This window comes from Rana temporaria, chromosome 8 (genome assembly GCF_905171775.1).
Source record: "Rana temporaria chromosome 8, aRanTem1.1, whole genome shotgun sequence".
In the NCBI taxonomy this organism is placed as follows: domain Eukaryota; kingdom Metazoa; phylum Chordata; class Amphibia; order Anura; family Ranidae; genus Rana; species Rana temporaria.
The window spans coordinates 120666736-120682142 of NC_053496.1; the positions used below are offsets into that span (position 1 = coordinate 120666736).

At 42.3% G+C, this 15407-nt stretch overlaps 1 protein-coding gene across 10 annotated transcripts in view; it reads left to right on the top strand.

The window, feature by feature from the left end:
- ZMIZ1 (zinc finger MIZ-type containing 1) overlaps nucleotides 1-15407 on the top strand; it is a 423333-nt gene that overhangs the window by 289277 nt on the left and 118649 nt on the right. For all 10 annotated transcript variants that reach the window (XM_040320615.1, XM_040320609.1, XM_040320608.1 and 7 more), the window contains one exon: nucleotides 13721-13832. In XM_040320615.1, the coding sequence (XP_040176549.1) occupies nucleotides 13773-13832 (60 nt within the window). In that variant the 5' untranslated portion in view covers nucleotides 13721-13772. The remainder of the gene's footprint in view (nucleotides 1-13720; nucleotides 13833-15407) is intronic.

Here is a 15407-nt window from a genome sequence, read left to right on the forward strand (position 1 = left end):
TCAAGTTAAAGGGGGCGGGAGTGCGGGCTTCAGTAGGAGTGGGACTTCCTGTCCCACTTCCTCCTTCTGCCCAGGGACCGCTTAGCGACTCGTCATATCGCCTTAGGCAGTCCCTCCCTGTAGGCGCCATTTTTCAGGTCCCAGGTCATCGCCTGTCCACTCAGAGAGCACAGCGCTGCTTGTGAATGCGCAATCAGTGCCCGGCCGTGAAGCCGAAAGCTGTCACGGCCGGGTGCCCACAGTTAGAGTGGCGGCGCCGGCGGAGAGGGGGGGGAGAGGAGCAAAGCTCCGGGCGGCCGAGTCGCTGGACAGTGGAACGAGCGTCTGTTGATTAAAAGCCAGCAGCTACACTTTTTTTTTAGCTGTGGACTTAAAATAAACATAAAAAAGGCTGGAACTCCCTTTTAAATAGTTCAGGAAAGGTTTTAAAATGTCTCGGGAACAATAAGCCTAATGAGTGTCACACAGTTCTGGTACACAGCAGAGCCCTGTCTGTCAGGACAGAAGTCCTGATTTTTTTTTTCCTGCTTCAGCTGAATAAAAGACATACAGGTTTTGTCCTCTCCCCAGTCTGTGGCTGGATAGTGTGGATGGAAGCCGCAAAGTGATGAGCTCATCTCTGACACTCCTCTCTCCTCCTATGTCCCTTGTTGGCCAATGAGAATTGCAGTACAAAGGACTGGCTCCCAGTGCTGATTTGCCCTCTTTGCACCTGAGCTCTGCTGTACAGGGGATTACATAGTTGGTAGGGTTGAATAAAGACAACAGTCCATCCTTTGTTGGTGTATGCATGTAGGAAATAATTTCCCATATTCCCGTTTATGGTGTTCGCTAAGATGCACGTCCAAGAGTCTTTAAAAACTATCAATACTTCATGCTGAAACCACCGATTTGTGGAAGAGAGTTCCATATCCTTACTGCCCTGACGGTGAAAAACACAAAACAAATGCAGAGTAGTGCTTTGGCAGAAAAAATGCCGACACGCTTAAATGTGCCTAAACAGTAGGCGCATTTAGCATTTCAGCATTCATTCATTTCAATTACTAGAATAAATGAATATTCTGACCATTGGATTGAATGAACTCGCAAATGCTTGACGCACCTAAACACATTTGCAGAACATGGCTTTAGGCACGTTTTTCTTTTCCTGCCAGGAGAAAAGGTGTTCAGAAGAGCTGGGCAAATGCTCGGTGTACATGAGGCCCTTGTGAGAATTTGGAGTAACTGTAAATCACTTATTAGGCACCTAATATTAAGGGAAACCTGCAAGCTGCCATTGTTAACGTCTCCTGAAAATGCTTATTTCCTGGCAGCCATGCAGACCCTTTTGTGTTATTGACCCCCAAGTATGCAGGTCAGGAGTCCTGACTTATAAAGTGGTGTTTCTTCTCTTTTTGCGGCCAGAGCGGATATTGATCTTGTAAAATCTATGAAGTTGTGCAGATGCCAGACAGCTGGTCTTGGGGAAACGCAAGTCAGATTAGAAAATTTACTCCAATTTGTTTTTCCCCACAAGATAAGTGGCGCTAACAGCATCTGCCTGCACCATACTCCACCTCCTTTCTACAGCTCCACCAGCTTTTAACCTGAACACTCTGTATGAGGTGGTGAGTGACAGAAACCAGCTAATATAGGAACGGAATGCTCAAAGTGTATGTAGAGCTAAAACTATTTTTTTTTTTTTTTTTTTTTGATTAGATTAAGGAAGGGTTAATCCATTGTTAGTGTATTTTTTGCTGCCTGTGTCCTTTTAGATCGTCTTTCTATATAAGTGAGAGGATATTTCTCCACAGTGATCCTGATATAGAATCTTTACCCTCTTCTTTTTTTTTTTCAAGGCAAAGTGACCTTGTGTCCTGATAGCCAACCTACCCAACAGGGTATAAGTGGTTAGCACTTCCGCCTAGGAGCACTAGGGTTGTCGGTTTGTAACTCGACCACAGCACTACCGGCCTGGAGTTTGCCTGCTTGGGTTTCCTTCAGCTACTCCGGTTTCCTTCCACTGCTGGTAGGTTAATTGGCTCCTGTCTAAATTGGCCCTGGTATGTGTATGTATGAATGTGAGTTAGGGACCTTAGATTGTAAGCTCATTGAGGGCAAGGACTGATGTGATTGTACAATTAGTGGCATATCTATGGTATGGCAGCCATGGCAAGTGCCATGGGGGGGCGCCCATGGCACTCCTGCAGCCACCTCTCGGCTCTCACGGCCGCCCCTCCCCACCCGTTCAGGGCAAATAAGTCCTGCCAGAGATCTTGTGAACTGATGACACCTGTGCTTGACAGTCATCAGTTACTATTGTTCCCAGTCATCTCTGTGAACTACAGTACACCCTCCCTCTGTGTTATGGAAAAAGAGGATAGGGGTATGCTGTGGTCCTAACAGACTTATCAGGTGACAGTACTGCTCTTTTAAAGATTTGTACAGGAGACACAACTGCTTCATATGTCATGGGTCAGATATTTTTATTTCAAGTCATCTAATTTATAATTTGCATCATCATGTCCCATAAACAGGAAATGTTTTGCAGGTAAGCTCACACGTGTACAGATTGGGTAATTGGTTTGATTTAGCTGCCTGTGTAAATATCTCTAAGACCCCTTTCACACTGAGGCGCTTTACAGGCGCTATAACGCTAAAAATAGCGCCTGAAAAGCACCCTGAAACAGCCGCTGCTATGTCTCCAGTGTGAAAGCTCCGAGGGCTTTCACACTGGAGCGTTGCGCTAGCAGGACTGTAAAAAAAGTCCTGCTACCAGCATCTTTGGACCGGTGAAGGAGCGGTGTGTATACTGCTCCTCCACCACTCCTGCCCATTGAAATCAATGGGCACTGCAGCTATACCGCCAGCAAAGCGCTTTGCAATGGTTTTAACCCTTTCTTGGCTGCTAGCGGGGGGGGGGGGGAAGTGCCCCGCTAGCAGCTGAATAGCGCTGCAAAATTTACGGTAAAGCGCAGCTAAAAATAGCGATGATTTACCGCCAACGCACCCACCGCCCCAGTGTGAAAGGGGCCTAAATCATCAACTGTTGGGGTGGGTCCTTAGCTCAGGCTAGGAAACCTGATGTCCACAGCCATCCTGCAACTCGGTTTTAGTCCACAAATGCTACCATAGTGAAGATGTGAAACATACACGCTACAGACTTATGAAGCTAGAGTATTCAGGTCTTTCAGCTTTTATTACCTATGTCTTTGTCTGCTGTAGTTTACTCTTTTTCTTTGTTTAAGACCTAACCTAGATCATATAGGGCTAGATTTGTTAGCTGGTTTATATAATAAAGATGGGCTAAGGTGGTTAGGGAGGATTGTGCATGGTATATGCCATATAACCATATATCAATATGACATTTGGGGAGTTGCAATGAAGGTGCCCTTGCAGCAGTGCAAGGGGAGATGATCAAGCCAACGGCTAATTATAGGAACTCAGAAAAAAAAACATTATCTTGGGAGGCTCTAGCAGGAGATGGAATATGTCAGATTGTAATTAATTCTGCTCCCTGGTTTCACGTTGTCTGTGTGTGAATACAGGGTGCTACCAGGGAGAATACATAATTAGCAGACAGATACTACTTGCAGTAGAGACTTCACATCTGGAACAACTCTACTCTTCTGACAAAGTCATTGAAAGTGTCATTAAAGATATTTATATGCTCGCCCATCCATTCGTCTCTTCCAGTCTTCTTTTTTTTTTAATACTATTACAACATGAAGCTTGAAAGAGGTGCATATTTTATGTGAGCTTTTGGCAAACAATATTAAAAAATATAAAATCAAGGTGCATGTTGGCCAAATCAATCCATTCAACATAAAAACATTTTATGACTAAAGCCATGTTTTGTTGTGATTTTGACACTATTAGAGCATTGGTCCTTGGTTATATTGGCAAAGTAAATGGGCACTTCTTAAAATATGAGAACTTTCTGTTAAAGAAAATAAAGTGTATCTGTTTCTTAGTAGTTTAATGGTGGCTTTTAGCTGTTGTTGGTCTATGGCTATGCCATAGTATGCATAAATATTACAGTGGCTAAGTGAGCAACACAGTGGTTAAGTGGTTAGCACTTTCATCTAGCAGCACTAGGGTTATTGGTTCAAATCCCAACCACGGCACTACCTGCCTGGAGTTTGCATGTTCTTCCAGTGCCTGCGTGGGTTTCCTCCCACACTCCAAAGACATGCTGGTAGGTTTATTGGTGTCTGTCTAAATTTGGCCCTATTATGTGTATGTATGAATAAGTTAAGGGGTTGTAAGCTACTTAAAGTGGATGTCCCCTGAAAAAAAAAATATTAAAAACCAGCAGCTACAAATACTGCAGCTGATTACTTTTAATATTGGGACACTTACCTGCCCTGGAGTCCAGCTCTGTCCGCAGCAGAGGACGAGCGATCGCTCGTCACTCTGCTGCCCCCACCGCCATCCTCGGTGAGGGAACCAGAGTGAACCGCTGTGTTCTGGGAGCTGTGTGTTTCCCAGAACACAACAGGGGGGGATGGGATTTGATGTGACCGCAGACTGTGTGGCCGGAAGTGGGTGCAAATACCTGTCTTTAGACAGGTATCTGCACCCCCTCCCCCTGAAAGGTGTCAAATGTGTCACCAGAGGGGGGGAGGGTTCCGATGAGCGGGAGTAGAGGTGGAGGGTGGAGCGCCGATTTAAGGGCAGGGACTGATGTGTAAATAAATAAAGCCCTGTGTAAATTGATGGTGCTATAAAATTACCTATAATAAATTTGTAATATAATATACATACATATTTATAGTAAGTCTTACTTCAAAGTCCTGTATACAACAGGTATCTTGCTGGGTGTTAGCAGGCATCCTGCATAGGTCCCCTTCGCAGGAAACTCACTGCGTTAATTGGTAAAAATATTACTTGTTGCTTTGCTTTCATCTCTGAGTACTTCTTCATACACTTGAGAGTAAACCAATGAATTACAACATGATTACACGATAGCACCTAATTAATTAACTCTGTAATTAATGTACAACTGCCACTTCATCTAAAGCACTGCTTGTAAAAAATAAATAAAATCCGCAGCTATTGTAAATTGGGAACTGCTTGGGATGTTCTGAGAACTCCAGAAAGATCTGATTTAGGTAATTGGCACTGGGTTAGTAGAGCGGAGTGTGTATGTGTTGTAGAATGTTTATGTAGGCTTTTCATCTAGTACCCCAGTCTTATATTTATCTTTGTGCCCCATTCACATGTTTCACTAGTTAAGCACAGCAGTTTATTTGGTTTCTGTTTTCACATTTCACCCTGGCTACACTCCATTTTGATTTCCATTTAACTCTGTCCTGGCTGCATTCTTTAAAACATGCTCACCCCCTCCTGTTTCTATTCACGTTCTTGTCTTCTATCCGCTAGCTGTCACTCCCTCCCTTTATCCCATTCTTTCATTGAGCAGTGAATCGCAGTTCCTCTAACCACACCGCAGGTCTTAGCTGTGGTCTGAAACGGGGGTCATCACTTCCACATGTTTTATTGTGCTGGAAATTGAGGTCTGAGAAGCATTCCCTTGCAACGCTCACTTGTGTCAGAGATATGGCTCTGCAAGGGGAAACTTTGAGGCATAAATTGAAATGGGAGGGGGACCTGCGTGACTTGCATATTTGCAGTCCTCTTTATTACTTCCCAGCGGGGTGCTCTACAACCAGGAGACTGATGTGTCGCACACAAGGGACCAGGTAACAGTAGACTCGAGGGAAACCTACGTGGTGCTTGATTCCCAACACACATCATCCTCTAGGGTTTAAAACAATCCCATGGCATGTCACTAGTGTCTGAAATCCTCCTTTGCTGGAAAAGGGTTAACTTGCATATTAGGAGACAGTGAAAGAACTAAAGTCCCCCCAGTGGAGCTTGAAATTTGTGTGGTCAGGCCAGTAGTTAGAACAACTGTATGTAATCTGCAAGCTTTTAGGTATGGATCATTTCTCTGAGGCTCTTACTGCTGCGGGAGGATTAGCATTTGCCTGCAAGCTATTATTAATAAACTGATGCAATAAAAGTTTGCTGTGGGACTGTCGGGGTTTCTACTTGTTCATCTGCCTGCATCAGGGGGGAGTAGAATGGGGAGAAGGCCTGGCACGGATGGAAAGAGACTTGAGGCAGTGCTGTCACAGGCGGCTGGCGCAGGGGAAGATGGCAGCCCCAGCTAAGCATTCCAAAGAGCTACAATATGTCAGTATTACATAGCTCAACATTATTATTTCCTCCACCCAATCCCAAAATGCATTAACCACTGCAATAATGGCCATTTAGCCAAAATGCTACGCTCACTTTGTCTTTTAGTATATACGCAGTGTAATAATAATTTGTATCGACAACCAACCAAATCCAGGCACTCATTCTCCAGCTTTCATTTTCAGCCTCTTGGTATGTCAGCCATACAGTCCGTTCTCATGAAAGACTCATTGATAAATAAGACTGGTGTTTTGTTTTACGTTTGGCAGAAACAGGACATATCAGAAGCAGTCAATTTACAGAAAATCTCTTCCTTAGACTATCAGAAAGTAAAGTGTTAATTTTACAAGGGTGGCAAACTCTGCCATTTTGTTCCCAAACATGCCGCCTGTGTGTTGGCCACAGAGCTCTCTCTGCTTCTCTTTAAACACGGCTACAGATGTGCATGGTGATGAACCAATTTCTGTGCTTCACTGATATTCCTCCCAGAGGAGGCGAGCAGGAGACTCACACAAGCTGTTGTCGCTCCTGTCTGTGATTTTTTGAAAGGTGCAATCCAAAATTAACTCTTTGCCAGGGCACCGATGCACTCTTTGCCATACTGCCAGTCTCACTTCTTATACAGTAGTAAATGCCAGAATAATGGCTCATTTGTAAGCTGTCAGTTAAAGATTGAGACTTGCAATTCCATTTGATGGTACTGCTGCTTTCACTAATATTCTGCCATATGTACTTGCATTTCATAGTGCTATGTTCTGTGTAATACACCTTCCTAGCCAGGATTTGAATGTATAGATCAGTCTTGTACTGTAAGGGAAAAGGACTCTGTCATAACAGGACACTTCCAGACAGATCATTATGCTACACCGCCCAGATCATTGCTTTGTGGTCTTCCAGATTGTATTGTGTATTGTCACCTTTTATACAGCTGCCATGTTTCCTGGAGGACCCTCTTCTGTTCTTTTATTTATGGGGGTCTGCCTGGTTCACAGGTTCTTGTGTTGCGTTTGTCTCTACAGGTGCCATATTGATTATACTACATTCATTCTCAGCCATACAATACGCCGTCCAGCATTTGTGGCTGTGTTCATGTCAATGTTTGATTCATCAGTCTTCTGATTTACTTGTTCCATTGCTCCAGTCACCGCCAGCCTTTTTACCTTCATTTCTGCCTCTCCTCATAACTTGTCCCATTTCTATCCTTGCTCCTGCCTTTACTGTACCGGAATCGACTATTTTCCTGTATTTTGCTTCTGTTACGTCTGTTCACCTCTGTGTGTTTAAGATCAGTTTTTGCTTTAGAGTGGCTGTCAGTGTGTTTGACTGCTGTTCCTAAGCTCTCTGTTTGCAAGCCCTGGAGGTGTGAAAGATGGCAGGGAATGGGGAGATAGTTAATCAATAACCACAAGGTCATACAGACAGTGTCAGCTTTAGTGCTCCCTGTTAGGAAGCAGCAGCAGAGGATTTGTAGGGACTTGTAAAGGCTTAAAGGAACACAGAGCAGACTGTCTGGACAGCACAGCTTGAATTTTCTTTGGTAGAGTATGGAGACATCTACTGGTAAAAGCAGAAAATGTCCACGGGTGAGAACAACGCATAATAATATTATTTTATGCTAAATAGAGATGAGACATATTGTCATACTTTAGACCTTTAAATCTAATATGCTTAGTACAAGCTCCAAGGAGTCCGCCTTAGGGAAGTTTAGATTACCTTGGTAACATAAATGAACTTTCTTGCATCAATCTATCAGAGTCCATCCAGTTCAACCTATGAAGTGTGTGTGTGTGTGTGTGTGTGTGTGTGTGTGTGTGTGTGTGTGTGTGTGTATGATTATGTCATTAGAAAATCATGTACCCCTTTATGTTGTGGTCGTTCAGGTACCCATCTAATAGTTTTTTTTAAACTATCGACGCTCCCTGCTGATACCACTGCTTGTGGCAGAGAATTCCACATCCTTACCGATCTGACCGTAAAGAACCCTCTACGCAGTTTAATGTTATATCGCTTCTCCGCCAGTTTTAGTAAATGGCCACGTGTCTTTTTAAAATTCTCTTTCTGAATAGTTTTTTCCCTATGCTAGGGTCGCCATTACAGTATTTTTGTACATTGATATCCTATCCCCTCTCAAGTGTCCCCTCTCCAGAGAGAAGAGGTTCAATGCTTGTAGTCTTTCCCCATAGCTGAGGTCCTCCATTCCCCTAATAAGCTTTGTTGGCCTTTTCAGGACTCTCTACAGTTCCAGCACATCCTTCTTTAGGACTGGTACCCAGAGCTGGACGGCATACTCAAGATGCAGCTGAACCAGAGTCTTGTAGAGTGGGAGAATTATTTTTTATCTCTGGAGTGAATTCCCTTTTTAATGCATGCTAATCTGTTTGTAGACGGCTGTAGTGCAGGGCAGCCTAGCTGGCTGCAAGAGGAAAAAGGTTAGCAAGTGTATATACTCATCTTTAAGCCGATTTGATATGTTTTTGTGTACATATGTTCAGAGCTGTTTGGCCTCTATAATTGTCTCAGCACCATTTTGGAGAAGCCCGGCGTCCTGATAGGACAGGCAAATCTCGGGAGATTTGGTCCGCCATTTTTGGGTGGATAGCTTATATAGGAAAGCCCAGCCACGTTTAAGACAGAACACGTGTGTGTTAAGACATAAATTGTGAACAAAGCATATCCCTCTATAGTATGTACTTGTGTCCGTGTAATTTCTGTCCGCTGCTTTGTTCCTCTGCTATTGGCATGAATCACTTCTGACAACTTTTCCTGACACCTCCAGCTGATTGACAGCCTTAGCTCTGTTACTGTGTGCTGTGTCCCTTCCCTCCAATCAGCTCTCAGAGCCTTCTCACTGAGCTCTGCAGAGTCAAACTTTTTGACATCTCAGACAAGCTTGATAAATTCTGCACGTTGAATGGATGTAGAGAAGAGAAGACTTCAGATAAACAAATACAACTTATGTAGGAGGATTTGTTTAATCTCTATGCACCAGCTGACGCCAGTCACTTTACGTGTGTGTGTGTGTATGTATGTATGTATGTGTGTATGTATGTATGTATATATATATATATGTGTGTATATATATGTATGTATGTATGTATGTGTGTGTGTGTGTGTGTGTGTGTGTATATATATATATATATATATATATATATATATATACACACACAGCCACTTTAAGTAGAGCATCACACTACATAGCTGTTTAGAAGACCTTAAAATATGAACCCTAACCAATAACTTTTCTTGTTTGCTACCAGTGGTAATTTTACATATGCCAGTGAAAGCATTTTGTTATATCTATTTGATAAGGGAAATAAATATCCTGCCAGAAATGTTGGGAGCTGATAACTTCCTGAGCTTTCTGCCTGTGGTGGATTCTCATTAGTTGGCATTGTACTCGGCTGTCTCTGGAAACTACAGAATACTTCCCCCCTTGGTATGGGGAGATGGTTGTTTTGTAATCCTGTTCTAGGGCAACAACTCTTCCACACAGTATCTCACAGAAGTGAGTACACCCCTCACATTTTTGTGAATATTTTATTATATCTTTTCATGTGACAACACAGAAAAAATGACACTTTGCTACAATGTAAAATAGTGAATGTACAGCTTATATAACAGTGTAAATCTGCTGTCCTTTCAAAATAACTCAACACACAGCCATTAATGTCTAAACCGCTGGCAACAAAAGTGAATACACCCCTAAGTGTAAATGTCCAAATTGGGCCCAAAATGTCAATATTTTGTGTGGCCACCATAATTTTCCAACACTGCCTTAGCCCTCTTGTGCATGGAGTTCACCAGATCTTCACAGGTTGCCACTGGAGTCCTCTTCCACTCCTCCATGAAGACATCACAGAGCTGGTGGATGTTAGAGACCTTGCGCTCCTCCACCTTCTGTTTGAGGATGCCCCACAGATGCTCAATAGGGTTTAGGTCTGGAGACATGCTTGGCCAGTCCATCACCTTTACCCTCAGCTTCTTTAGCAAGGCAGTGGTCGTCTTGGAGGTGTATTTGGGGTCGTTATGTTGAAATACTGCGATGTGGCCCAGTCTCCGAAGGAAGGGGTTCATGCTCCAGACCATGGCACTCCCATCACCATGCTTGACTGTAGGCAAGACACACTTTTCTTTTGTACTTCTCACCTGGTTGTTATCACATACGCTTGACACCATCTGAACCAAATAAGTTTATCTTGGTCTCATCAGACCACAGGACATGATTCCAGTAATTCATGTCCTTAGTCTGCTTGTCTTCAGCAAACTGTTTGCAGGCTTTCTTGTGCACCATCTTTAGAAGAAGCTTCCTTTTGGGATGACAGCCATGCAGACCAATTTGATGCAGTGTGCAGCGTACGGTCTGAGCACTGACAAGCTGCCCCCCACCCCTTCATCCTCTGCAGGAAATTCTGGCAGCACTCATACGTCCATTTCCCAAAGACAACCTCTGGCTATGACGCTGAGCATGTGCACGAGGCCTGTGACGAGGCCTGTTCTGAGTGGAACCTGTCCTGTTAAACCGCTGTATGGTCTTGGCCACCGTGCTGCAGCTCAGTTTCAGGGTCGTTTTCATGTTGAACTTAACTTCCAGTGACCAGTATGAGAGAGTGAGAGCGATAACGCCAAATTTAACACACCTGCTCCCCATTCACACCTGAGACCCTGTAACACTAACGAGTCGTTGGGGAGGAAAAATGTCTAATTTGGTCCAATTTGGACATTTTTACTTGGGGGGGGGGGGGGTGTACTCACTCTTGTTGCCAGCGGTTTAGACATTAATGGCTGTGTGTTGAGTTAGTTTGAGGGGACAGCAAACTTGCTCTGATACAAGCTGTACACTCACTACGTTACATTGTAGCAAAGTGTAATTTATTTTGTCACATTAAAAGATATAATAAAATATTTACAAAAATGTGAGGGGTGTACTCATTTTTGTGAGATACTGAAAATACAGAATGGTGAGTGAGCATTGTCACCTAGGACATTAAATGTGCTAGTGGCAGGATCACCAGCTAAAGTTAAAGTGATTGTAAAACAACCCACTCCATTTCAAATAGAAATTAAAGGCAAAACATTTGTGTGTATATGTGTGTGTATATATAATATAAATAAATGATCACATTCTTTCTGTTCTCAGTTGCAAAAGAGCAGGGGGAGAAGCAACAGTACCATGAGCTTACCAGTGAATGATTACCTGGTGGTGGTGTGTCCAGGACGGATCATTGGAGGAGAGCAGGCCGAGTTCCCAGCATAGCTAGAGAACTGACCACGTTGTGCTCTCCTGCTTAATGTGGTCAGTTTTAATAGTAAAGCAGAGTGACTGGTAGGGTCACCAGGGATTTCACATAAAGGAAGCGATACAAGGAGAACGGGATACTTTTTTATATACACAAGTACATGGTACAGCAGGCACTTGTCAGGAATATGAAGTGTTGGGGTAACACATGTTTTAAGGTAGTAAATTGAGAAGATAAAAGGAATGCAGCCGCCATATCTTATGATTGTTGGGCTGCAATATGTCCTATTTTTGTTCTTAGGTTTAGGTACACTTTAAGAAGCTTGCACAATCAGGTGGTGACGTGTGTGATGTGATAAATGTCGATATAGATACCCAAGTGCTCCTTAATACTTGGTCATAATTAATAATTCCTTTCTGAAGGCTACATTTCCTATTTGAATGTTGCTCCCATCTTTCTGTATAGGGAATGTAGAAAGAAGCAATGTATGAATATGATGGTTCCAGAATGATATCTATCTTCAGTCGGTATTCTATGTGAGTGCACATGTATACATACAGAAGGATTAGAGGTGATGGCTGCACCTTTTCAATCATTGCAAAGACTTATGTTGTGTCTTTCTCTGGAGCCCCTGGGGAGTAATATGATACACAGGGGTTGTATGTATGTAATAACTTCCTCACTGGAGTCCTAAACTAGTGGTCAGCGGTGCTCTATCATCAGAGGCTAATCCTCCTGTTGTGTGATTTACTGTGGTCTGCACGAGACTGGAAATGGGGATAAAATATCACAACTCTGAGATGTCGTCTTATTAAAGGCTATGCCTGATGTACAAACAGCTAGAAGACAGACTGATTTATACAAATTATTACAAATGGTTGGAGAGAGGGGTTTGCTTTGTCCTGCAAGTTTTTTTCAGAATATCTTCAGCTTCAGATTTTTATTACAAGGCCACCCTCAATGTAGATTAGCAGCTAAACGGAAGGGAATGAGTTCCAAACTTTCATTGATATGCGCAGGGCTAGACATATTCCTGGGACTATATTTGATTATATATTTGATAAATATTAAAATATTAGATTTTGGGGACAGGGTTTAGTGATGATCCTGTGGGTTAAGTGATGTGAATGTCTCTTCTTTTTTTAAATAGTTGCGCTGCATTGTTAAAACCCTTGGCCTGTTATAATTACTTTTATTATTTGTGAAAACAATTCTTACTAAAAATGATTGTTTAAAAAAAAAAAAAAAAAATGATTTTTTTATCCCCTTTCAGCAGGGTGCAGCGACAGGTCTGGTTGCTGTGTGATGGACTGATACCATGTATACATTTTATACCACGTATACACTGTTATTTTCCATCTCACACTTTTCCATGTTTTGTGCTGATGTATTATTTGTAAATTCTTTAAAAGAAGAAATTCTATGCAGAACAAAAAGCATTGTCCAGTCACTTGTCTGAGTAGTAGCATGGTTTTAGATTTCCTACAAGGAGATTTATATCTCTTATATGTGTCTGTGTGAAGTACATCCATTTCTGACTCTGTGAGGTCTGAGGCTGGAAACCACTGATGACAAGTTATTTACACCGTACCTAAATGTCAAGAATAATAAATACTGAGAGTTGTGGGAAGATCTATTGACTTTTCTCCCCCTGGAATGGGATTTGCAGTAGGGAGGGTATGGATTAATCCTTAGGAGTCAGGAGGAAGCCTTATCGGTGCATGGAACAGACTGGCACTCTGTGCTGGGATTGCTCACTGTGACAGCAGCCTACATGGGCCTGACAGCAGTGTATGGGTGGGTTATGTCTGATTGTGTCTACCAAAATATATGAAGTGCGCTACACTTAGTCTAATGACAGGCCACTTGAATTCTTATTGCAAAATATTGTATTCCTGTTTATTGTAGTATTTTCATAATGTTTGAGATCATCGGTCCCGGCCAATTTGCCTTCACACAGTTGTCAAAGTTGAGGTTGCAATATTGGCTGCATTTTCCTGAATTTTTTTTACTTATTTTTTTAATACTGTATTTGTTAGGTAAACACTTTAACAAAAAGGAAACTTTTATATAAACACGTATAATGTCCAACGCCACATAATAATAGTCAACTGGAAGATGTTGTTATTGCACACATTACTATTCTATAAATGTATTATTCATTACTGTAAGCTGTCAGTTTATACAGTCAATGCATTTGTAAAAGTCTTAAGTATATTGCATCAGTTTTTTTGTTTTTGTTTTTTTCTGAAATGAAAACGCTATATTACTTAACCTGTTTTTTTTTTATTATCTTGTAGGTTTGAAGACCTTTCATGGCTTTCAGGTAGAAGCAGAGCAGTCTTTGTCAGGATGAACTCTATGGACAGACATATACAGCAGACTAATGACCGTCTGCAGTGCATAAAACAGGTATTACAACATTTTCTGAATTGGCCATCTTCAACACTATAATAATCCTAGATATTTGAGAGATTGAATAGGCCATGTAGTGCCGGGAACATGCTTCTTTGTGCAAATGTTTATTCACAACAGCAGCAGATAGTAGGAAGATAAGTTGGGTTGCTCTGTCGTTTTTCTTCCCACAATACCAAAATTGTGCACCAATCCCGAGGGTTAAGAATAGGTTTTGTGCGGACACCAAATAGCACCAAATGTTATGTGTGTGTGAAAAATGTCAGTAAATGTATTTAAATGCCTCTAGTATAAGTAATTGAATTTAGCTTCGTATCTGCCTTTCTAAATTCCCTGTAGGGGCATCGCTAGAGGAAAGTCAGGTGTGCTACTTGCTAATGGGATGACAAGGAAACCTGCTGCAAATGGAGTAGAAAGATGAGCTTAAGGCCTTATGCACACTGGATGTTCTAAAAAAGCCAGTAGCGTAAGCTGTAGCTGTAGTGAGTTTTGCAGCGTTTTTTTAGCTGTAGCATTTTTGTTTAAAACATTTTGGGCTAAACGATACTTACATAAAAGCTTATGGTTCAAAAACGCTGATAAACACAGAATAGCCAAGTTTTTCAGCGTTTTTTTTTGGATTTTGTTAGAGCATTTTTGCAGATGAAAAACTCCTCTTAAAACCCACTAGTTTTGGGGTTTTTTTCCAGCCAGAAAACACTCCTGCTGAGAACAGCCTATGTGTGCATGGACACACCGGATAACATGCTGGGGAGTTTACTGGCTGCAGAAAAAAACATTGACGTAAAAAACGGCAGCTGTAAAAAGGTTCATTGTGCATGAGGCCTAAACGCTTGCTGGCTGTGTTTCAATGCCCAGTCACATATTGTACATAGGGAGTCGCTCTAACTACGTTGTTCTGATTAAAGTAGAGAAGGGTCAGGTCACCAACCTGGCTGTGCTGTCTTAATAGGGCTGTTTACATTTCAACATTAGCTTGACAGAAATAAAATTAATTTGTCAGAATACCTCCCACATATATTACCACTGTGCATTCAGCTGTTTGCCTGGAGTTCATCTTTAGGCCCCACGCACACAGGGCGTTTGCCAAGCTCTGCTAAATGCCTTTCCTCCTGGCAGCAGAGTTTTGGCATAAAAAATGGTTGACTCTTGTTAACGCGTCTAGTCACATTTAGGCGTGTCAAGTGCTTGGGCGTTAATTCATTTCATTGGCCAGAATAATAGTTTATTCTGCCCATTGAAAGTAATGAATGCTCAAGGTGCTCGATGCATTTAACATCAAAGCGCGATTAGACACTTTTACACGCGTCCAGAACATTATCTGCCAAAACGCTGCTGCTTCTGGACGCGCTGGCAGTGTTTTTTTTTTTTTTTTAATGCCTCTCGATGCCTGTTTATGCATGCACACATAGGTTAACATTGAGGGGTGTTTAGAGGCAGAAAAAACAGAAATCACCAGATGTGTTTTTAATACTCAGTGTGCATGAGGCATGTAGTAGTGTACTGTTACATGCGCTCCCATTGTCCTGGTTATGATGGGCAGGTTGTGTTCTAAAAAGGCGAAATGGTATC